Source organism: Bombyx mori, chromosome 15, assembly GCF_030269925.1.
Source record: "Bombyx mori chromosome 15, ASM3026992v2".
In the NCBI taxonomy this organism is placed as follows: domain Eukaryota; kingdom Metazoa; phylum Arthropoda; class Insecta; order Lepidoptera; family Bombycidae; genus Bombyx; species Bombyx mori.
Window position 1 is genome coordinate 541181 of NC_085121.1, and position 22830 is coordinate 564010.

Here is a 22830-nt window from a genome sequence, read left to right on the forward strand (position 1 = left end):
AACATACTGAAAAGTCTCAAGACTTATCAAATAAAAAAATTAAAAACGAAAGGCTTCTACTGCATATTTGCATGTTTGGGTGTTTTCTTTTCACAAGAAAAAATTGATAGCATAAGTTAATGCAAAAGCAAAATGTACCAAAGTACTTTTTTTTTTAAACATCAGAATCATCAACCCTGAATCATCTATTTGGCTGTTTGGTGGTGTATGACAGAACCATTAATACCCTAAAAATCTTATAATAACTTGCTTTAATTTTGACGAAACAAAACCATATTTTAGTTTGACGTTATTGCCAAATTCACTTCTAATCGACCGAAGAAGACATGGATGAAGTGTGTGAATGACGATATGAGGGAGAGAGAGAGAGGAATTAGTGTTGAGATGAAGGCTGATAGAATAGAATGCAAGAGAAAAATTAGTTGCACCAGCCCTAGTAGTAGTAGTGGAATAAGGTGAAGAAAAAGAAGAAGACTTCTAATTGCATCACCTATATAACTCTTTTTTCTACACTATAATACAATTTCCTTAGCTCGACCAATCTGTATAATAGAATCTTGCACCTTACGTTTCTTTTACACATATCAAGGATCCAATAATTTTATTCATTATTGTCTTATTAACAAATACCATCAGAAAGAAGAAATATTTTTGTGACTACTTCATCAGAATTTATTTCAAATTGATACATTAATATTTCAGAGATATATCTTATGTGTGATGATTATACGTGGCAATATCTTACAATCCCTTGTCAATTCTCTTCATGTTCTCTTTCATACCAAAAAAGTCATAAACTGCAAATAAATGTCCACCAATAACAAAAAGGATAAATGCTTCTTGATGCTTGGCAACTACCCATTCATCACACTAAAATTTTTGTGAACAAGTTGACAATATTATTTGATTTTAGACTATATACAAAACATGTTTATGATCATTTAAATGAAACATCACTCACTTTGTAACTTTGTTAGGGTTTTGAGAAATGTTTTCACTGCAATTAATCCAATACATTATAATATATTGTGTGCATATTTAATGCGAAAATCCAAAAATATATTTTCACATTAAATGTGCCCTTAATGAGAAAATTGTTAAGAGAAATTTTTTAGATAGTTAATAGTAATTTATGTACTGTTTTATTCCTCAATTAAAAGATATTAGGTGTTTAGGAATCAGAGATTTAATGAAGTTCAATGATTTAAGCTAATATTTGTTTTATTTACAATTATAAGAATACATAAAGTATGCCAAATTCAAAAATAATTACTATGAGATTTCTATTGATATACCAGTTTACTTCTTGTGCCGTGAAATTAATGTGTGTTTATATATTAATAACCCCAATAAGTGCTTAGTAATATATATATTGCTGATATTGCACAATTGGTGTGGAGTGATAAAGCATGAATATTTACAACATACATTATTTAACAGGTGATAATTATAATTGTTGCTAGATTTTAAAAAAAATGTAGTACATGGTCCCTTAATTATTTGTTTTGTTCAATTTCTTTTTTAAATTTAGAAAATTGAATAAATTATAAATTTACTTTTTTTTTCGTAATAGATGTAGTAAGTAAATCAAAAGTTAATGAGGCGCGTGTCTTGCTATAAGTCGTATGTATGTAAGCTGTGTTTGGAAGTAAACATTAGGGTCAGGCGAAATAAAACTGAAAAAATGGAAACCATGTTCAATACTCATAAAACGTCTAAAGAAAATTTCTGACGAAACTGAATTACAAAATCAACAAGTAATAAAAATAATCCAATCATTCAACTTACAGTTCAATGGTTTCATACGAAACTAGAGTCCGACGAATTCACGAACACCTACACATTAAACTGTTACACTATTCATAAAACCACAACGTATTAAATTTTTTAACTCTTACTGTATATAATAAAACACGGGAAGAATTAATTCCTGTTGGAACACAATAATGGAACACGTATGCCGTCGAGTGATATCAACGGTGGCGAGACTTTCAATCGGCCATTGCTCGCCGCTCCCGTCTAGGTAGTTAAAAGACAACTGACATGTTGAGTAAATCGTGACGACGTGACAATGACAATTGACATTTATGATCACAGATTATTTGAAGAAACAATACATAGAACAAGGTATGTCAGCTGTTCTTTAGTGCTAGTACTTATACCATCTGCCTTAGTATTTAATAAAATAAGAGTAAAATTAATACAAAAAAAATTGTCTCCCGAAGTTTAAGATACACATTTACAAATACTCCAAAATTATGTATTCAAAATTTTTATTGTAGTCATGTACAAAAGTTAGCAATGCCTACCTCCGAGTCATCATCATCGTCATAATGAATACCTCCGAGTATTCTTGTGAAACCACGTTTGAACAAAAAAATGAAAAAGTTTAGTTTTGAACGCCTTAGGATTTTTGAAGTGAAACTTCCTTATCGGCGTTGGAAAAAAATTTACCGTCACATTTTTCGGTTACGCGTCACTTTTTTCCGTTACGCGCCATCTGTTTTGTATTCATGTCTATGATAATAAAATCCTTTTGTTTAAACTTTATCTAATTTAACTTTTTTGTATTCATGTCTATGATAATAAAATCCTTTTGTTTAAACTTTATCTAATTTAACTTTATTTAACCAATTTCTAGAAAGTTGCATGTAGATCATTTTTCGAAAAATAAGGCCATAAACAAGTTTCACTTCTTACGTGTGTACACTAGTACACGCACACATTTTTTTGTTTAGTGCTGGCATTGTCAGTATTCCACCAAAATCACTTGGTTTCCGGCTATCAACAGCTCCCTCTGGCATGAACGTTACAATAACAGCTTAAATAGAAAAAAAATCGTCAAACATACAACTAATTAGGCAATCTCTATTTTCAGACGAATCATAAAAAAACTCCATAATAGAATAAAATTAAAACAAAAAAGTATTTGCGTGAATGGTGATCGCGCACCGAGTGACAGCTTTTTTATGACTCCCAGAAGGTGATCCGACAATATACTAACACCGGTCACTCACATGCTCACGAATACGCAAACCCGCAAGTGTGGGACGACATTTGCGAATGATTATGCAAAGTTTTCGCTGCATTCGTGGTTTTCCAAGCTGTGTCGGTTTTTTAACAGACATCAAAGCGCGCGAACCTCGAACCTTCGCGTAGTCTCCCACACATTCGCTTGCCCAGTTGCGCCGACGATTGCGAAGGTAACGGACGTATACTATACGCCATTTTCATAGTTCGGGACGTCTACTGTGTAGCGTATCTTCATCAAAAGAAATCCCATAAAAACAGCATGGCTGTTAATGATGTCTGGGAAAGAATTAAAAACTCTTTTTCTCTTCAATGTTCTATTGACGAATTAAAAAGGAGGAGAAATTCGTGAGACATTCGTAAACAAGTGTAGAAGGAAGCGCAAACGGGTTCGCAAATTGAGTATGCGAACCCATTTGCACAGCCGCGCCGCTAGGTTTGCGAATAAATGTTTGACGGCCCTTCACATGCGCGCAAATATTCGTACATTGTACGAATGTCAGTGGCCGGCATAAAGGTCGCGGGAATCCAGTGGATGTTATCTGTAATGGACCCCTGTGTCCAGAAACCGACGTTTGTTGGTCTCATGATAAAGAAGATATTGCTAATAAATAGTAATGCAGTGTAATTTAAAAAATGATGTATATTTAACAGAACGTGTATTCAACAGTCTTCTGACAATATTTAAATTATTAAGTCATAATGGAACGTTTTAACAACATGAAGTTCTCGAAATGCTCCCATAATTATTTAATTTTCAAATCGAGAAAGCTGTGTGTGCTACTCTCCCTTTACCAGTTCAATTGAAAAAATCAAACCGAAAACGAAGATGTTTTGAAAAATTTGAAGTTTGATTATTTTGTTCAACTGAGAACTTTGTTGGGAACTGGCATGATAAATGGCGAAATTATGTACTGGAGCATTGGCGTATAAAGCTTTAAATGGCTTGGTTTGTGTTTACAAACCACCATGTGTCACCATTAAACAAGTGCAGCATACAATTATAACTCATTTATGTAGAGGTTAGTTTTCTAACTAATGTTAAATCTCACGTATATAACTAAACAATATTATACACCTCACCTAGATTTACTTTAATCGTAAACGAATATAAAATTTAAAGATTTTGAATTCTCGATGTCAAAGATATTAGTTGACGAGAGACGATCTGACCATAAAAATGACCAAAGCCCATCCAAGTTGAAGCAAAACTATTTTTTTTCCAGACTTGAATGCATTACCAAATGGTCCTCAAGAGAAAAGAGTGGAGATTATAGGGGCCACAAACGAACCGATGAGTGTGTGTTTGGTGCCTAACTATGCAGACAACCCTCTAGCCTGTGGTCCTAGGTTCATAAACGAAGACTTTCGCTGCAGCTGGGCTACTCATTTAGGGTTCTTCAGCAGTGGAGTTCTGTGTAAGTTAACATTTATGTGAAGAAACCTACCTCGAATACAATGTTACTTTTTTAAACTTATAACACACTAAAAATTTGAGGTTCTTTTCAAATGGTGTCCAACCAGGAAATTTGTTCACTTGTCTGAGATCAATGACAACATAATAACTTAATTAGCTTGGTTTATTGAGATCAGGCTACCAACAAAACATATATAAATATAAATTAGATATATATATGTATTAATTTAACTTCTTTTGGTTTGTTAGTGAAAATTTTTTTAGAGAAGAAAATATTTCACTATCACTATATAATTTCACTAAGTGTGACAATTGTTATTTTTTTGCTTTTAGTGTTAGGCATTAATGAAGGTACAAAACTGACCTATCTGTTGAACACAGCAAGACTCCCAAGAGCATACAAACTTCATGGGCAACTTGGTAAAGCTACTGACACATATTTTTGGAATGGCAAGACTGTTGAACGTTCTATGCACAAACACGTTAGTCGAGAGAAGATAGACAGAGTAGTTGCCCATATGCAGGCAGCACACCAAAAAGCTATGTATGAGTAAGTATACATAAATTAGATGTGTAAAATCTTCAGGATAGATTCTTCAGCATAAATTACAAGTACAAATTTAACCGTCACTATTTACAACTTGACTAATGATCTAGTCCAGCCATTCCATTCTGTTTTTATTATAAGCATGAGTAAGCAGATTAGCAGTAGCCACTGATACACTAGATGCTTGATCATTATATATGAAAGTGAAAGCCTGAATATACCTACACCACATTATCAAAGTACATAAAAATGAAATTAAAAAATAAAACAAGCAGATAAAAAGTGTAATTTTCATTTGCATATACTGACAACACTAAGTTTGTCCATAATTTCTTTTACCTTTCAGGTTATCGGGTGTACACATGGATTCTCAGACAATGTATGATCTAGCAGTAGAAGGACCAATCAGACCGGCTAACTCCAAAATTCCAGTTCTCTATGGCATCAAATGTGTCCATTTTGATTCACCTAATTTTACTTTAGGTTGTATTACAATTAACTTTTAAATCATACCACATTGTTTATATTTTACTGCTTCACAAGGAGAAAAAAGCTCACATGATGTTAAATGGTTACCTGGGCCCATAGATAGCTCAATATAAATACCACTACCCACCTCAACATTTCTCAAATGATTTGCAAAATGACCTTCCCACTCTTTAAGATGGAATTGCATTACTCCTTCACATCTAAAATAAAGAGAGTGCAATAATACCTAGCCATATGAACTCACTATACACTGCACTACTGTCTGGAAGGATCATATTTTTGTTCTGGTTGTCTAAGAGCACAAAGGAGATCTTTAACTCTTTATGTTTCAAATATTGAAATACAATAAGCCTTATTTGTTAGACAGAAAGGGCAGATACTAATCCAAAAATATAACAATTTTTAGAGATACATGCTGTCAATGAATATGAAAAATACCTGTGGACTCTAGTTCATGACCTTGGAGTACAACTAAAGACATCTGCTCACTGTACCGGAGTACAATGCATAAGGCAAGGAAAATTCGATCTTGAATATGCATTATTGAGGAAGCATTGGAAATTAGAATATATTGTTGATAATATGAACAGATGTCGAAAGGTCCTAGAGGAGAATGAAAACCTAATGAGACCTATTTCAGCAGTGTTGAGCATTTAGATGGTCCTTAATGAAGGAAAGGTATTTGGTAATTATAGTTTGGCTGTGTCCATTGTGTCAATAATTTTTTTAAGGACAGTCCACTCTAACTTGAGCATTAACCAAAGCATGGACATTACAACTGATATGCCACAAACTATCTTAAGACATGAAGTTAAAGTGTTAATTTAAATGAACAATGTATATAATTGATTACATTTACATAAAACAAAATCAAAAAGCATTTTACCACATTGAGAGCTGTAGTTCTTGAATCATGCAAGATTATTACTTCTTTGTAGAATTAATTCACAAACTAATCAGAGACCTAAGTAGGTAAACCACTGTACATTTGTAAATAAATTTCTAAGTTAATGAAAAGGTTTTTATTAAATAAATATACCTTAAAAATAACAAATGAACACAGAATCGTAAATGCTGGTGGTTTCCAATTTTTTTAACCAAATTTAAACAACTTTTTATTATTAAACAACTACTAAATAATAAGATAGTCCTGCAACTAAGTAGTAATTTTTTGTGTATCTTAGTTACTTGAAGTAGTTGAGGGTGATGTTTTCGCTTGTTTTTCCATCTGCTCTATTCTTTTATGCCTTATCATATTCGAAAGAATACCATCAAAAGAAGTTGTCTTTTTCTTAGCAGAACCTCTCAACGTGTCTTCCCCTTCCCGTCTTACCCGCAGCCGCAATGAACTAACCTCATCCATGAAATCAAAGTCTGACTTTTCTTCCCGGATTGGCGATTGAGGTAACTCAGGCTGGTTTTCCTTGCTGACAGGCACGGGAGATGGTTGCCTGCGTCCTGGACATTTCCATTCTAGGTTTAATATACCCTTTTTGTCGATGTTTTTGTAAAGTTCCTCTAATTCGGCCGGTTCCGGCATCCAGCTTTTTCCAATAAAAACGCCGTTTTTCGCCAGTTCGTCATCTGAACAAGGGATATCCCAATCGTCTCCTTGAATCTCGGTTTCCATGTTATTTGTTTTTCATATATGTAAGCATTTAAATAAGTAGTCCTATTACCTATTTACTATTACATACATTTGTCAATTGATGTCAATTGTCATTAAAAGTAGTAGTTTTATTTTTCTACCTGGAAAGGCAGAGGTGTCGTACCATACAACCTAATCTTGTATAATATATATTATATCGACGCTTGAAAGGCAAACGTGACTAAGCGACAATAACTGCTTTATACATAAATGATAGGCAATAACCATATTCGATGCGCAAAAAAAATATATTTCTAGATCTATTAAAATCATTTCAATCCTACAGCTAGATTCGTTACTCTCGTCTACTGTAAAGTTCACGCATTGTTACTTAGTCACGTTTGCCTTTCAAGCGTCGATAGATATATTTTTTATATGAAAAATGATATTATGAAATGAAATGAAGCTAATATAATTAATGTGTTAATTAATATGAAACATGGCATAAAAAGAAATGAGATGAGATGATATGGGTTTTAATTTTTTTGCTTAGATGGGTGGACGAGCTCACAGCCCACCTGGTGTTAAGTGGTTACTGGAACCCATAGACATCCACAACGTAAATGCGCCACCCACCTTGAGATATAAGTTCTAAGGTCTCAGTGTAGTTACAACGGCTGCCCCATCCTTCAAACCGAAACGCATTACTGCTTCACGGCAGAAATAGGCAGGGCGGTGGTACCTGCCTGTGCGGACTCACAAGAGGTCCTCTACCACCAGTAATTACGCAAATTATAATTTTGCGGGTTTGATTTTTATTACACGATGTTATTTCACCGCGGAAGTCAATCGTGAACATTGTTGAGTACGTATTTCATTAGAAAAATTGGTACGCGCCTGCGGGATTCGAACACCGGTGCATCGCTCAGCACGAATGCATCGGACGTCTTATCCTTTAGGCCACGACGACTTCATAAAATGGGATGAAATATAATCTCAGTAAAATGGTGATCATTTACTGATATTTTTTATTGGACTTTTGGAGGATCCCGAGAAGTTACGTCCAGCGCCTTTGTTTCATTTTCCCACATTTGTACATTTTTACAGATATTAAATAGTTAATAAACCACCGTTATTACACATTTAAACCTGAAGAAACACTAAATAGACAAAATAAAACAAATCACACAACTTCACTCCTCGCGTTCCCGCCAAAAAGTCTATTACTTAATATTTTTTAAACTAAATTTACCATAGATTAAACATAGATTAAACACGATTTTAAACTAAATTTACCATAGATTAGATTAATATTTGAGAAAAATAATTAAGGTTAGAAAATACTGGCTATTGGATAATGCTATTATACGCTTACTAATGGCTATTGTTTTTCTTAGATCGTTAGATTATTTATGTTACACTTGTAGAATTTAAGATTGTGGACTAAATCAGAGATCTACTGAAATTTTAATAAACAATAATTAACAATATGTCTGCAGACTCAGACTGTGATGAACTGAGCCAAGATGGGCTTTCAAGGTAAATAATCATAATAATCTTGTTCTATGAATATGAAATTCAACCTCCCTAGTAATAATAACCTAAAATATTACCTCAGACTTGGTGACTGCGAAGTTTGTGCGGCTAATAAAGCACTATACACATGTCCTAAATGCGAAGTTAAGACATGTTGCTTAAACTGCGTGAGAATCCACAAAAAAGAGTTGGAATGTGATGGTATAAGAGATCGGACAAAGTTTATAAGAATGAAAGATTTTACCGATACTGATCTCCTGAGTGACTACCGGCTGTTAGAAGAATGCGCGAGGTTTGTTTGGGGAGTCAAGAGAGACGATAAGAAGAGGTTCACAAGAATCGATAAGGATTTACCAATTGTAAGTTTATGAATAGAAAAATCTCAATTCTTATACATTTTTTATTGCTTACATGGGTGCACGAGCTTACGGCCCACCTGGTGTTAAGTGATTACCAGAGCCCATAGACATTTACAACGTAAATGTATCATATGTATCATATTTTATGTATTTGTCCACAGCACCTATTCAAATTAAAAATGGCTGCACGCCAACGGGGTATTGTGCTTCAGTTTTTAGCACAAAATTTTACAAGACATAAAAATAACACTACAAGATACAATTATAAAAGTAACCTAATAAATTGGAGAGTCGAATGGATATTTCCTAATGTCGACAAAGAACCTATAAAATATGTTGATGAAAAGTGCCCTGAACAGAAAAAGCTATCTCATCTGTTGGATAAATATATTAACTGTGATGTGCCTTTTGAAGGATCAAAATCACTATCATTTTACAAGGCAGCTGGAATTAGTGGTCTTAAAATTTTACTTAAAGGTAATTAAAAAAACTCTCCATTGATAATTATCAGTAAAAGGTTGAATAATTTTTTACAAATCTTTTAATTGATTAGTAAATCATTTGTTGTTTTTGTTATTTACAGCCGAAAAAGTTAAAGGATCAGCCAAGAAATTCTTTGAACTAGATCCAAGTGAATCTTTAGCTGAGAATCTGTCTGGGAAATGTATTGTTGAATTTCCCATAATTTTCATTGTTTTAAAAGATCATGCATATAATTTTGAGATCATTACACCAGGTAATATATACTTATTTTTAAGGGATGTGGTGTTAATAATGGCTCAGTATTGTGGGATTTGACATTAATCTTAATTTGACAATTTGAATAACTTTCAAACACCTTTTCAGCCGGTTTTTTTGCTTATATTCCTTATAATTTGACTATATCTTTGACAAATATGTGCACTTATAGATGCAAATTTTCTGCTAGAGCCACAATGTATTGAATGAAAAAAAAACCTTCAAAATGTCTAAAATTATTACTGAGTGTGAATGGTATTTAAAAATTAATTTATCTAAATAAATAAACATTTGGTGTATAAAACATTTAGTTCCATTCCTGTTGGTTGGTGGTTTTTTTTAGACATTAATCAAAATAGTGAGATTTCATAATTAATAAACATTTGCAGAAGACGAATTTGAAGAGATAGAAGCTAATAAACTTGTTAAAGAAATAAAACAAGATAATCATTCAGTTAATGGAATTACTAATGAAGAAAAATATATCAAAGAAAATCACAGAAAAAGACCAAGAGAATTATTAACAGAGAAAATTGCAAAAGAAAAAAGGATGGCATTAGAGAAGGAGATAAAAGAAGAACGAAAGAAGAAACCAAAAAATCTCTTGTTTACTACTGGATACTCATCTGAAGAAAGTCTTGAGGATAGTGATAATGAAAGTGAAACAGAAAAAAGTTGAAAATTTTCCTATTATTGTTATAAAAATGTTCACTGGGACAGTTTAGTTGACATTTACCTCGTGCCTCAAGGTGGATAGGTAAATTAATGTTGTGAAAACCAGATCACCTCTGCCCGTCTGGACAAAAAAAAAAACTTAAGGAACTTAAGGAACTTTAAAGTTAGATGTCATCCACTTTCAATGCAATATCCCCTAGTAAAATGCAAGACTAACTGGCTAGGAACCATTCCCAAGACTAATGAATGCCCATTCTTTTATATCATTCACTCCTGTCAGAGTACCTGTGGATACATTGGTGGATCACTCTGGAAAATCATAGTACTATGACTATTTGTTATGGAGGATCACAGTTACTGGTGGTAGGACCTCTTGTGATTCCGCACGGGTAGGTACCACCACCCCACCTATTTCTGCCGTGAAGCAGTAATGCGTTTCGGTTTGAAGGGTGGGGTAGCCGTTATAACTATACTGAGACCTTAGAACGCCTTTACGCCCTTAGCGCGACCTTAGGTGGCGCATTTACATTGTAGATGTCTATGGGCTCCAGTAACCACTTAACACCAGGTGGGCTGTGAGCTCGTCTAGCCATCTAAGCAATAAAAAAAAAAAATTGTTCAGATAACTGTGTCATTCATTAACTTGATTTTCCTTAAAATTATGGAAACAGATGGCAATAATAATACATACTATATCAATGAAACATATTTTTATTGCACTTCAATAGCCACTAATGTTTTCTCTGTCAATATAAATAAATACTCATTTGTAGCATTAATTCCTAAAACTTCTCCATATTTGTCAATGTTGAATAAATTTTGTTGTCCCACTTTTATGGCTTTCATCATTCCTCCTGTACGTTTTCTCAGTTGTGAATCTTGGTTACCAGTACTTCGATAAATGAATATATGTCTCTCAGATTCACATACAACACTGTATGAGAAGTTAGGAGGACATGTAACAAATTTTCTATTTTGTTTTGAAGACTGAACATAACCAAATGCAGATAATGTCCCTTGATGGGTCACAGGCCAGGTTTCTGTGTTTACTAGTAAAGAGTATGGTTGCCATATGCAAGCATCTACATCTTGTCTTAAGGCTAATGCTGGGACTTCTTGAGTTTCCAATCTTACACTGAAGAGGTATTGGTGAACACTTAATGGTATCCGATGTGTGATTTCATGATTAGTAGCATCAAGCCTTACTGTAATAAAATAATAATACAATTTTTTAAATTAGTTGTTTTGTAGAAATTGTAAGTTTACTGGTGGTAGGAAGTATTGTGAGTCCGCACGGGTAGGTAGCCACCTGCCTATTTCTGGTGTGAAGCAGTAATACATTTTGGTTTGATGATTGGGGCAGCCATTATATTGTAAAAACGGAGACTTTAGAACTCATAGCTCAAGGTAGGTCATTTACGTTGTAGATGTCTATGGGCTCTAGTAACCACTTAACACCAGGTGGGCTGAGTACGGGTGAGTAAATTGACATATTGTTAAAGTAGAAAAATTGACATATTGTGGTCAACCTATTGTACGGGTTTGGGACTACCACCCTACAATCATTGAGTTTTGATTTCAAGCATTTTAATACAAGTGAGACTTTAACCTCAGTTTCCATATAGAAGCCCATATGGGCTACTGTCAAATATCAAAAACATGTAGGAGATGAGCCCGTTTGTCAATAAGAAATAATGTGATTTATTTTCATACCTAACACAGTGTCTTCTTCAGAAGCAGCATCACACTCTTCTAGTTCTTGTGTTGAGAACCCTGGCACTGACTGTTCACTGGTAGCTTCTGTTTCAGAACATAAATGTGCTAGTCTTTGGTGTGCTTCTTCTACTAAATTTGCGTCTACTATCTGTTCACCATTGGGATCCCCTCCTTCAATTAATTCATCCCATAACATACTATCAGATTTTGTAATTAGAATATCAACTTTACCATCTTCCTGAACATTCCATGTAGTCAAATTACTGTCCACGTTGTGCTTTAGTTTTCCCTCCACAAATGTCTTTCCAGCATAACTCACTTTGATGGTAATTGGTGAAACTAACACATGGAAATGTTTCTTATTGTATTTTTCTTCTAATTTTAACGTGACTGTTACATCCTCTGATGTCTGAAGCCATGTGTAAATAATTTTTCTCGATTCCATCCTTTGATTTTTCTGAGTAATCTCTGTTTCAGAATCCATGGTAAATTTAAAGATATTGTCCGATGCAACATACAAAGCACTGCAGCTGGTTTCTATGGCGGCATAGTGCACTATACCCTTTCCTTGTACTTGTCTGAAACTCATCTGCTTCCAAGACTCTCCATCATTATCAAAGGACACCCAAGTAAGAACAGACTCAAAATGTTTTTCATTTTGTTGAACTGATTGAAGTAAGCAATGCAAAGTTTCAGTATTTTTCTTCTCTTGTATTCGTGCATCAACAATAACAAAGTACTTGTTCTCTCCGAGTATTAAGCTGGATTGTAGGGTATGCCAGAGTTGATTCCTACCAGCAGACCTATTTCTTGGTCCTGTGTCGACTATGTGTAACATTCCTGTACCATCACTGACTACTGCTAAATTACTTGCAGGAAATGTCAGTGAAGGGTTGAAATGACCTGGTTTCCTTTCAATGTGGGCTGGGATATCATAAACAATATTATTTTGGAATGTGTGATTTATATTTTCAAAGGTAACATGTCTTACTTGCTGGTTTTTGTCAATGTAATAATAGTTGAACGAATAATCCCAATAATCAAGGACTAGATGGTTATGTAGTGCAAAAAGTTTTGCGTGAACGAAAGAGTACTGGACATCGTCGGGATAAACTTTATCCACGGGAGAAGCTAGCTCTAAGCTATAGTGGGGTAGGGCTTGTAAGTTTAATTTGTATCCTTCGAAGTCTAATTCCAGTAGACGTCTGTTTGGTCGTAATTCTACGAGGGAAGATGACATTTTGAAGTTTTCGATTATTTTCTATTTAAACTAACCTAACAATGCTTAAAAGTATTCTCAATTTTCACAAATAGGTATGTACCTATGTAATGTACATAATTTATAATAAAGTTCCACTTTTCAGTATCTACCTCTACTTCCTACTTTTCATAAAAATGAGCATAGAATAAACACTTTTTAATGAGTAGTCAGTAGTAGTATATTTTATTTTTCCAAACGGAAAGGCAACGGTATCGTACTATACAACTGATACAACGTAATATTTTATATATATTTTTTTTATGTTTATTTTATGAAATGAAATGAAATGAACTTGATTAATATGAAACATGGCATGAAATGAAATAAAATGAAATGAGCTTTATTCTTACAAAAAAAGGTAGCCATTAATTTTCGAAGTTAATATTACGAGTAATGCGATACTACATAAATAAAAAATAAATAAAATTCTTAATGTGTTTAATTCTATGGTAAGCTGCATGTTGTAAATATTCTATGTTTAATCATACAACAGTGTAAAATGTAAATAAATTATATTGTTATTATATTGATATTGTGTATTAATATATATATATAGGCCCTGGCAGTAACAAACTGACCTGACCATTGTAAATATTCCAATACAAAGGACGGTGACGCCGCGGCGGAGGAAGAAAGGCGGAAACGCGAGGAGTGAAGTTGTGAGATTTATTTTATTTTGTCTATTTAGTGTTTCTTCAGGTTTAAATGTGTAATAACGATGGTTTATTAACTGTTTAATATCTGTGTAAGTGCACAAATGTGGGAAAATGAAACAAAGCCGCTGATATCATCTCGGGATCCTCCAAAAAGTCCACTGAAAAAATCTCAGTAAATGACCACCATTTTACTGAGATTATATTTCATCTTCAAACGTAGTGTAGGACGCCCTCCTTCTAGATGAAGTGACGACCTGCGCAAGGCAGCTGGCAATGACTGGAAGCGTAGAACCGAAGATCGGGTTCAGTGGCGCCATGGCGTGCTTTGGGAGAGGCCTATGTCCAGTAGTGGACTGCCGCAGGCTGATGATGATATTTCATTTTATTCCTTATTATCATTTTTCATAAAATAATGAATATAAATTATAAATTAACTAGCGACCCGCCCTCGCTTCGCTTCGGAAACTGTAATTTATTATTGATTTCTCCATTATTTAATGGATATATAAACATATAAACCTTATATATAAACCTATATATAAACCTTCCTCTTCAATCAAACCTTCAATCACTCTATCTATTAAAAAAAACCGCATCAGAATCCGTTGCGTAGTTTTAAGGATTTAAGTATACAAATACATAGGGATATAGGGACAGAGAAAGCGACTTTGTTTTAAACTATGTAGTGATGATATAAGACTTGACCTAAAGGTGTTCGTTACCAGGTCATAAAATCCCTTAAAAAATTGCCATAAAATCTTCAAAATCCAAAAAACTGTCAACATAACATAACCCACATTATTTATTATTTTGGAATATTTGGATGACCACAGAATTTTACAATAAATTGCGAAATAAAAATGCCATTTGTTAAAAATACCAATTATCGCGACATGCATTTTGAAGACGTATCTTCGGTAATTCTGCATGGAACGTGAAGCCAGGTTCAACTAAGTTCAAATAATTTAAAAAATATACAATATGTTTTAGACTGATTTTTATACATACTACAATTTAGACAACCTGAGAAAAGTTTGTAAATTGAATGCTGGACAAATAACGAAATGTAGAACCATTGGAATACTACAGAGCTTAAACGGGCGCTATTATTTAACCGAAGTAAGTTTTCGTTAAATAATTTTCAATGTTTATTTTTATCAACATACCATAATTGTATGATACTATAACTTACCAAGTCATAGTTTAAAAAAAATATTGTTACGTTTTCAACTGTATTCATGGTAAACCCTCTTATACATCTTTAGCCTGTATATTTAAATATGAGAACCTAATCTGAAGTTATGAATTGTATTTCAGCTGGACAAACCTAATCTTATACCTGAATTTAGAATTCAAGTGTCTATGGTTTACCTCAAAGAACCTGTACATTCAACCCTAATACCATATCCAGTACAAGTTTTTGGTACACTGCAGTGGAAAAATCGACCTGTTATTTTCGCCAAAATACTGCAGGTATTTTTATATGTAGTTATCTTTTTTTTTTAAGTATAGCCTCTCAGCTGACGTGGCCAGATATTAAATTCTCAATGATAAATAATGACATTGTAAAGTTTATTAGTAATCATATTTTTAGAATTTTTGTGATTATTTTTTTCTGGTTTGTTTTTCTTGTTTAGGTACTTTAACAGATATCCTTCAGTGAGGTAGACTTTTCAGAAAATGATAATTTGATTAAAGTTGACTATTACATTTTTCAGATGTTAACCATACCAATGGCTCTTAAAGCTAGAGACACATTGAACTCAGTAACTACAATACACCTAGCAAAACGAAGAAAACACAGTGATTGTGACGACTTCACTTGATTATGTGCAAAAGAAAACAGTTAAAAAATTTAAAATATGCATAATTTGTTTTCACAATAGGTGGTGGTGGTAGTGTTTGAGGTCATTAAAAATAAACTCCGACGAAATTACAACTGAGACATAGACCTCAAGACTACAGTGAGTGGTGGCATTCATGGTGTATCTCTGGGCTCTGGTAATTACTTAACACCAGGTTCACCATGAGCTCATTCACCAGTCTGTCCAATACATAAAAATAGCACAGCTGAACAGAAATGGTAGAATACTGGTATCTGACAGGATTACAATCTCAATAGTCTGTAAATCTAAAGATAAATACTGCAGTAGTATAAAATAGAATAATAAATATGATATATGAAATATAATAAATATGTTGGATTGTAATTTTACACAGCATTAGTAGCAATTATGTATTTAAAAACAAAACAAAATTTAAAAGGGATGCATGTTTATTAAACCTTAAATCAAATACAACAGTAAAAATTGTGATCAAACTCAACATTCCATCACCAACATACACAATTAATATGTGAGAAACAATAATAAGATGTGCCTGATTACCTACTTTATGAATGACCTGACCAATAATACATAATAAAATTATTATAATAACTCTAATATTACTTTATTTACATACTGAAATACAACACTAATAATGCCAAATCTATCTGTTATTAGTTTTAAGATTCTTGATGTCAGTTGTTCTTCATTGAGTTTTCTTAATTTAAGGCAAGTTCGCATGTGTTTTATTCTGAATAGCTTGAAAGTATAAAGCAATGTTCATCGTGGTGGTACCTGGGCCTGAGTATTTTTGTTTGGAATAAAATTATCTTGTGTCCCTGATAATTATTTATAGACCATTTAAAATGTTAAACAATTTTGAATTAGTGAACAAAAAAATGACCTGGAATGTATAAATACAAATAAATATACAATGTTTCTCTGTACCAATTTTCTGAACACAGTTGAATAGTTAGAAAACCTCAAATGAGCTTAGAGGAATTGTATAAGGACATTTATCGTTTATGAAAGTTAATAAAATAATTATATATCCTAACTAAATAAACATTCAGTTATTTGAATGGGGTAAACTTAATTGAAATTCAATTTAAAATATTGAAGTCATGATACTAATACCAAATAAAACGGACCTTTAATTAAAAAGATAGATGTCGCGTGTCAAGCGAAATGTCGCTTAAACCAAATAGCCCTTTACCCATCAATATGATCTTTCTATGATCAACTCTTTTTAATGTAACAACTAATGAATTTTAATGAATTGGTGCCATCAAAACCCTTATCAAATGGTACTGCTCGCATTGAATTTATTTCTGTTTTGAAACACCAAAAGCGTGTTCTCTTTTGAAAAATATGTCAACTTGTTTAATATAATATGTGTATTTTATACATATATTTTTTTTAACAGATTTACTTTTTAAATAATTTTGCATTGATTTTATTTCACATGTTACATACGATTTTAGCAACTGGTCTCTTGAAATTGGCGTGAACTATAGATAGCAAAGGATTAAAAAAACAACATTATACATACATTTCTTATTTATTGCTTTTGACATATATTTTTAATTTATATATTATTCACAAATTCAAATACGTTGAGGAAGAATTGAGTTACTGGAATGAGTAATTTAAACACTGAGTCCCATATGACGCTTTCACACGAATGTGAAATAAACATGGCTCTGGGTTTTTGAATTCTATAATTATGGGCCGGAGAGACATATTTTGGTTTAAACCGTAGAATAGATTTAAGATCATAATAGTTCTCAAATAATTATAAAAATCGGTCAAAAAAATAATTGAATAGTCAAAAGGACTCAAAAAAAAATTTTTTGTTGTCTATGGATTCTAAGCGCTGACAGTTAAGTCTGTTAGCAGTGTAGGTATTATCAATGTGACAGGTAGTGCGGGCATCGATCATTTAAGGGCGTTTCCAAAGTAGAAATTCTAATTACCGGGGCAATAAAAATTCAAATTATCATTATACTGACTCATATTAAGCGAGGCGAAAAATAATAAACATGTTGGAATAATAGATTTTGGAAACACGCAATGAACGCGCGTACAAAATATGGGGGTCAACAACCTCATTCAGACCGTACATGGCGGTAGGCGGTGGACGCCTACCACTCCTGCAACATCAATCTGCTCATACGTGATTAATAATAAATAAGAACAATTAAATAGTAATGTTTTGCTATAATTATAATTCACCATCATTGTTTTCGTTTTGAATAATATGTCGTCGCTGTCAAACCAAAATCTACTATGGGCACTTTTTGAGATTTTTACGTTTTGACCTTTTTGTATAGTTCACAGCCTTATCCAAAGTATAAAAAAACTGTTATTTGTCTATAGCTTTAATATTTATCTGTAGCTTTCATTTAATATAGTTCTTAAAAATCCACTTTCATATAAAATTTTATACGAAAATGTTTTTACTCGTTAATTCAAAATAGAGTTTTTGCACATAGCTGATTTTGGTTTGACAGCGACGATATGTATTTGTTGTTGTGTTAATTATAAGTCGCGCTCATTTCCCCGAGACAAACCGTAACTATCATGGAATCATCTAGAGAACCCAGAAGTAAAGCACAATCACGAGCACGATAACGGCTCCGGCGGTCACCTTCACCAGCATCGACTTCGTGTTGAGATACGTGGCGTCCTTCCGGTACTTCTGCGACATCATCGATAGGTTTTGCGTCTTCGTGTCCAGTTCTGAAAGTTAAATCACGTAAAATTGAATAACCATATTCTGGAAATTCACGAAAAAAAATTTTTTTCTCCCACCTATGCTGATAGAGTCTATGTCGGAGCCGGATGGTACATAACTAAAGTTTGACCTCTGAAAACACACTGTGGGTGAATGCAGTGGTTCCAGACAGATATACTACTCGCAGTGGTTAAAGATATGGTAGAACATTGACAACTATTATAACTTAAACGTAAGGGAGGTTGACTAAATAACATATTAAGACCGCAAAATTGTAATTTGCTTAATTACTGGTTGTGGGACTTTTGTGAGTCTGCACGGGTAGGTACCACCATCCTGCCTATTTCTGCCGTGAAGCAGTAATGCGTTTCGGTTTGAAGGGTGGGGCAGCCGTTGTAACTATACTGAGACCTTAGAACTCATATCTCAAGGTCAACATCAGGTGGGCCGTGAGCTCATCCACCCAACTAAGCAATAAAAAAATAAAAAGACAGGTTTTCAAGTGATGTGGTGCCAATTGCAAGACCGGTACATTATAACAATATTATACCCGTGTAAAAATTAGATAAAATTAGGGATGGAGGTGATTTATCAATACAAAAATGGAGAAGATGAAGGCATTTACCGGACAGTATAGCTCCCCTCTGCAGCACGTCGTCGATGTTCTGCATCATGATGCGCTGCACGTCGCCCAGCTGCGGCGCCAGGTGCGAGGCGGCGCCGGCCCGGCGGGCGCGCGCGCCGCCCTCCGCGTACTGCTTCCGCGTGCGCTGCATGCACGTGTCGAACTCTATGAACGTGTACGGACGAGTCACGGTGTTCAACTGTGGACAAACTCATTTCTATAAATAACGCTGTAGTTTAAATATCATTGAACACACAATGCAGAAGTCGAGTCTTCCTTTCGGTTCGGTCTTTAAGAATTCGGTTGATTAACTTGAAATGTACTTAAAGTCACTTTAAGTCGTCGTGGCCCAAAGGATAAGACGCCCGTGCATTTGTATGTAGCGATGCACCGGTGATCGAATCCCGCAGGCGGGTACCAATTTTTCTAATTTCAATAATGATATACGTACTTAGCAAATGTTCACGATTAACTTATGTATTTTTTTTTATCTCAGATGTTTAGTTCTTAATACTGGGATGGTAGACCTATTCTGATTGTTTGTATAATGAAACTAAAACTGTAACTCAAATAATGATGCATTCCAATTTGAATATTGAGATATTTTTATTCCAGAGTAGGTGGAGTCAGCAGGTGCTGTTATTCTTGTTCTGGTATCTACATGCTGCCAGTGATTGATTAACACTAAGCAGCTTCTCAGTGGGTCGGTTTTCCGATCTGGTTTTAGATTCTGCGAAGCACGGCTCTTGCTAGGGTTCGTGTTAGTAACGTCATCAGGCTTGAGCCCCACGAGCTCACCTACTAGTTAAGGCGACGCTGATATAGCCTCTCAAGACTATCAGATAAGGTAGGAAAAAAAAAACTAGATAGACTACAAATAACACCCAATTAAAAAATCTGTTCCTCAGATTGAAACTGAAAGAAAATTTTGTAATTTTAATAAATTAAAAACAGACCCTGTGTCCGTACTGTTGGAAGAATTCCTGTGCTATTTCCTCGAGATAATTGAATGCTAGTCGTTTACTGTAGTTTCTTTCACACAGGACCAAATAACATATGTGATTTTCAATCAAATAACTGAAAAGAGAAATTTTATTTCTTAAAACCATTATTTCACAAAAACAGGCATTATTATCAATAGATTAGAATTATGTAAAATGTTCCTTAAGGCGCCACTGTTTATTTTCATAAGCTGCTCGGTATACTGGTGGCTCACAACAATATTAATTGTGCATGTCCTCATGTGAATCTATTACTAATATTATAAGGAAAAATCAGGCAAACACCCAGCAGTCAATGTGATGTTGACCCCACCACGAATAACATGCCTAAAAGTGTATGCGAACAAGCACATATGGCAGTTTGTGATATTGTAAGGTTACTTAGTCACTTAACACTAGGTGGCTTGTGAGCCTGATCACCCAACCAGTACATGATAAAACTAAATGCATAATAACATGTTTACATTCAGAGTTAATTCCATTGCATTTTGAATTTTAGTAGAACATGTGTTGTACATAACAATATTTAATTGAACATATGGCTCAGTACTATCGCACCAGTCTCACAATAAAGACATAGCAGCTTCCAAGTATATAACATAGTTAGTTTTGCAGCTCACATAATAAAACCTAGCAAAAACTCAAATAAAAAAACAAAACCATACTTAAAAATCATTCTACAAAGCCAATACTTAAAAAGCATTATAAATTTTAGGGGTTTTGTGCTAAAAAACGAGTAAAAGAATAGACAAATAATATAAAATTGTACTTTACAGTCCGATTTTAAAACTTGTACCATATTGATATAATTGTTGATATTAAAATGCCCATAAGCTGTAACATCTCTGGGTTGTTATACAATATAAATTGATTTTCACAATAGTCATATTGTATCATATTGTATGTTGCAAATAAGTATAGTAGTAGCATATGTAATAATATATTACAGGTGCACAATGTCCTATGTCAGAAAGTTATGTCTGGCTAAACATTTAAATGGTGAATTAGGTAAGAAGCTACTGTGTACATATTACTTTCAAAAACGTTTTGCATATAGATTTTTTGTTGGACTATTTTTGTTTAAAATGATATAGGTTTAATTGACATAAATGAACTGTGACTCACTGGAAGAGATACGGGCCGGTTTCAATGGAACATCTCATCGGGGACTGAGGGCTTAATTTCCTAAACAGCATTTTAGCCTGATTCTGGTACTCGAGTATATTGCACCCGCTCTGCAAATCATTACAGCAAATTAAATTATAATTACAACAAACAAAAATAATAAACAAAATTGCAATTTAAAAATAAAAATACTAATACATGAAACAAAAAGATACGAAAGAAATGTATATATGACGAAATATGTTATCATAGAAAATGATTATAGAGCATTCTAAATACCTGCTCATCCTCTTGCATAGTGGCAGCCAAAGGCAGCCCGTCGGCGACTCTTGCAATCATAGTCATTAACACCATATTTAAAGTTAAAATGTCTCTCACTTAAACATAAAATTTATGTAATTGAGTTCAACTTTAATTTAAGGTTTTTTCCTTCTCATAGTTTTGAAAACATGAAGAAAACTCAATAGGTTCTCAATACCACGACAGCTGTGCTTACACGTCAAGTGGACTGACATGACAACAACACGTCAACTAGCAGTGTTACCAATCAGAAAGTCACACTTTGGACTTGCTATTTTACGTGAAATTATTGTCTTTTCGATCCATCAAACTATCTACTTGTGGTAAAAAGAGTACACATATTACTTTTATTTTTTATTGCTTAGATGGGTGGACGAGCTCACAGCCCACCTGGTGTTAAGTGGTTACTGGAGCCCATAGATATCTACGACGTAAATGCGCCACTCACCTTGAGATATAAGTTCTAAGGTCTCAAGTATAGTTACAACGGCTGCCCCGCCCTTCAAACCGAAACGCATTACTGCTTCACGGCAGAAGTAGGCGGGGTGGTGGTACTTACCCGCGCGGACTCACAAGAGGTCCTACCACCAGTAAGAATTGAATTGAACTTAAATTTTTTCAGTACACTTTATTACTAGAAGAAAAGCTTTTTTACTAAAACAGGTTTTGTTTATAAGACAAAGGGAAGATCTTGCAATGAGCGGGTGAATTGCTTGGTAGACCAACAGTCCGAATATTGTTGTCCGGAATTTGTATAAAAGTATTGAAACTTATCTTGAAAATGTCGTTAGCGAGACTCAGGATTCTGTAAAATATCTTCGCATTCTCTGATAGCGGCCTTTTGGGCGGGAAGCGAGGAGTGAAGTTGTGTGATTTGTTTTATTTTGTCTATTTAGTGTTTCTTCAGGTTTAAATATGTAATAACGGTGGTTTATTGACTGTTTAATATCTGTGAATGTGCACAAATGTGGGAAAATCAAACAAAGCCGCTGAACGTAACTTCTCGGGATCCTCCAAAAAGTCCACTGAAAAAGTCTCAGTAAATGACCAACCACCATTTTACTGAGATTATATTTCATACCATATAATCTCATCTCATTTAATTTAATTTCATCCCAGTTTAATGTCTCAAATTAATCATCTTCATTTCATTTCATTTCACTCCATATTATCATTTTTCATAAAAATAAGAATATAAATTAAA

At 33.8% G+C, this 22830-nt stretch overlaps 7 protein-coding genes across 9 annotated transcripts in view; 3 read left to right on the top strand and 4 right to left on the bottom strand.

The window, feature by feature from the left end:
* LOC101745243 (uncharacterized) overlaps nucleotides 1–2130 on the bottom strand; it is an 86164-nt gene extending 84034 nt beyond the window's left edge. The window contains exon 1 of one of the 2 annotated variants that reach the window (XM_038015819.2): nucleotides 1789–2130. The gene's annotated coding sequence lies outside the window, so the exon portion shown is untranslated. The remainder of the gene's footprint in view (nucleotides 1–1788) is intronic. The other variant, XM_038015821.2, reaches the window with a different exon arrangement.
* A 1449-nt stretch (nucleotides 2131–3579) lies between these two features.
* LOC101740103 (pseudouridylate synthase TRUB2, mitochondrial) lies at nucleotides 3580–6500 on the top strand. The gene is made up of 5 exons (XM_004928652.5): nucleotides 3580–4052; nucleotides 4257–4448; nucleotides 4781–4997; nucleotides 5341–5477; nucleotides 5890–6500. The coding sequence occupies exons 1-5, from the start codon at nucleotides 3929–3931 to the stop codon at nucleotides 6138–6140; spliced, it is 921 nt and encodes a 306-aa protein (XP_004928709.1). The 5' UTR covers nucleotides 3580–3928; the 3' UTR covers nucleotides 6141–6500.
* On the bottom strand, nucleotides 6491–7113 carry LOC101739971 (PAXIP1-associated glutamate-rich protein 1). Its single transcript, XM_004928651.5, has one exon. The coding sequence runs from the start codon at nucleotides 7111–7113 to the stop codon at nucleotides 6664–6666; it is 450 nt and encodes a 149-aa protein (XP_004928708.1). The 3' UTR covers nucleotides 6491–6663.
* A 1196-nt stretch (nucleotides 7114–8309) lies between these two features.
* LOC101739603 (box C/D snoRNA protein 1) lies at nucleotides 8310–11211 on the top strand. 2 transcript variants are annotated; one of them, XR_009974931.1, is made up of 6 exons: nucleotides 8310–8610; nucleotides 8690–8966; nucleotides 9128–9443; nucleotides 9550–9702; nucleotides 10094–10739; nucleotides 11002–11211. XR_009974931.1 is itself a non-coding variant. In XM_004928649.5 (5 exons), the coding sequence occupies exons 1-5, from the start codon at nucleotides 8561–8563 to the stop codon at nucleotides 10381–10383; spliced, it is 1086 nt and encodes a 361-aa protein (XP_004928706.1). In that variant the 5' UTR covers nucleotides 8310–8560; the 3' UTR covers nucleotides 10384–11211. The 2 variants fall into 2 exon arrangements, 1 of the variants encoding a protein (XP_004928706.1); XM_004928649.5 differs by having other exon boundaries at nucleotides 10094–11211.
* Nucleotides 11075–13585, bottom strand: LOC101739833 (nudC domain-containing protein 1). The gene is made up of 2 exons (XM_004928650.5): nucleotides 12093–13585; nucleotides 11075–11584 (listed from the first exon to the last, which is right to left on the bottom strand). The coding sequence occupies exons 1-2, from the start codon at nucleotides 13333–13335 to the stop codon at nucleotides 11091–11093; spliced, it is 1737 nt and encodes a 578-aa protein (XP_004928707.1). The 5' UTR covers nucleotides 13336–13585; the 3' UTR covers nucleotides 11075–11090.
* A 1163-nt stretch (nucleotides 13586–14748) lies between these two features.
* On the top strand, nucleotides 14749–16456 carry LOC101739462 (uncharacterized). The gene is made up of 4 exons (XM_004928647.5): nucleotides 14749–14929; nucleotides 15003–15131; nucleotides 15330–15485; nucleotides 15731–16456. The coding sequence occupies exons 1-4, from the start codon at nucleotides 14873–14875 to the stop codon at nucleotides 15836–15838; spliced, it is 450 nt and encodes a 149-aa protein (XP_004928704.2). The 5' UTR covers nucleotides 14749–14872; the 3' UTR covers nucleotides 15839–16456.
* LOC101739317 (vesicle-trafficking protein SEC22b-B) lies at nucleotides 16270–21860 on the bottom strand. The gene is made up of 5 exons (XM_004928646.5): nucleotides 21606–21860; nucleotides 21327–21436; nucleotides 20157–20277; nucleotides 19201–19399; nucleotides 16270–18580 (listed from the first exon to the last, which is right to left on the bottom strand). Exons 1-5 carry the CDS (start codon nucleotides 21678–21680, stop codon nucleotides 18432–18434), a joined length of 654 nt encoding a protein of 217 aa, XP_004928703.1. The 5' UTR covers nucleotides 21681–21860; the 3' UTR covers nucleotides 16270–18431.
* Between the last annotated feature and the right edge of the window lie 970 nt (nucleotides 21861–22830).

What these genes read in the sequence shown, in the direction of transcription:
- LOC101740103 (XM_004928652.5), top strand. Translation starts at nt 3,929, where the DNA reads ATGGCGAAATTATGTACTGGAGCATTGGCGTATAAAGCTTTAAATGGC. An exon ending in CTTCAGCAGTGGAGTTCTGT is followed by an intron (nt 4,449 to 4,780) that starts GTAAGTTAACAT and finishes TTTTGCTTTTAG; the next exon opens with TGTTAGGCATTAATGAAGGT. An exon ending in CACCAAAAAGCTATGTATGA is followed by an intron (nt 4,998 to 5,340) that starts GTAAGTATACAT and finishes TTTACCTTTCAG; the next exon opens with GTTATCGGGTGTACACATGG.
- LOC101739971 (XM_004928651.5), bottom strand. Translation starts at nt 7,113, where the DNA reads ATGGAAACCGAGATTCAAGGAGACGATTGGGATATCCCTTGTTCAGAT.
- LOC101739603 (XM_004928649.5), top strand. Translation starts at nt 8,561, where the DNA reads ATGTCTGCAGACTCAGACTGTGATGAACTGAGCCAAGATGGGCTTTCA. An exon ending in TCTTAAAATTTTACTTAAAG is followed by an intron (nt 9,444 to 9,549) that starts GTAATTAAAAAA and finishes TGTTATTTACAG; the next exon opens with CCGAAAAAGTTAAAGGATCA. An exon ending in TTTTGAGATCATTACACCAG is followed by an intron (nt 9,703 to 10,093) that starts GTAATATATACT and finishes AAACATTTGCAG; the next exon opens with AAGACGAATTTGAAGAGATA.
- LOC101739833 (XM_004928650.5), bottom strand. Translation starts at nt 13,335, where the DNA reads ATGTCATCTTCCCTCGTAGAATTACGACCAAACAGACGTCTACTGGAA. An exon ending in TGAAGAAGACACTGTGTTAG is followed by an intron (nt 11,585 to 12,092) that starts GTATGAAAATAA and finishes ATTTTATTACAG; the next exon opens with TAAGGCTTGATGCTACTAAT.
- LOC101739462 (XM_004928647.5), top strand. Translation starts at nt 14,873, where the DNA reads ATGCCATTTGTTAAAAATACCAATTATCGCGACATGCATTTTGAAGAC. An exon ending in ATTTTGAAGACGTATCTTCG is followed by an intron (nt 14,930 to 15,002) that starts GTAATTCTGCAT and finishes AATATGTTTTAG; the next exon opens with ACTGATTTTTATACATACTA. An exon ending in TTTTCGCCAAAATACTGCAG is followed by an intron (nt 15,486 to 15,730) that starts GTATTTTTATAT and finishes TACATTTTTCAG; the next exon opens with ATGTTAACCATACCAATGGC.
- LOC101739317 (XM_004928646.5), bottom strand. Translation starts at nt 21,680, where the DNA reads ATGGTGTTAATGACTATGATTGCAAGAGTCGCCGACGGGCTGCCTTTG. An exon ending in CTATGCAAGAGGATGAGCAG is followed by an intron (nt 21,437 to 21,605) that starts GTATTTAGAATG and finishes AATGATTTGCAG; the next exon opens with AGCGGGTGCAATATACTCGA. An exon ending in ACCGGCCCGTATCTCTTCCA is followed by an intron (nt 20,278 to 21,326) that starts GTGAGTCACAGT and finishes TTCTCTTTTCAG; the next exon opens with TTATTTGATTGAAAATCACA.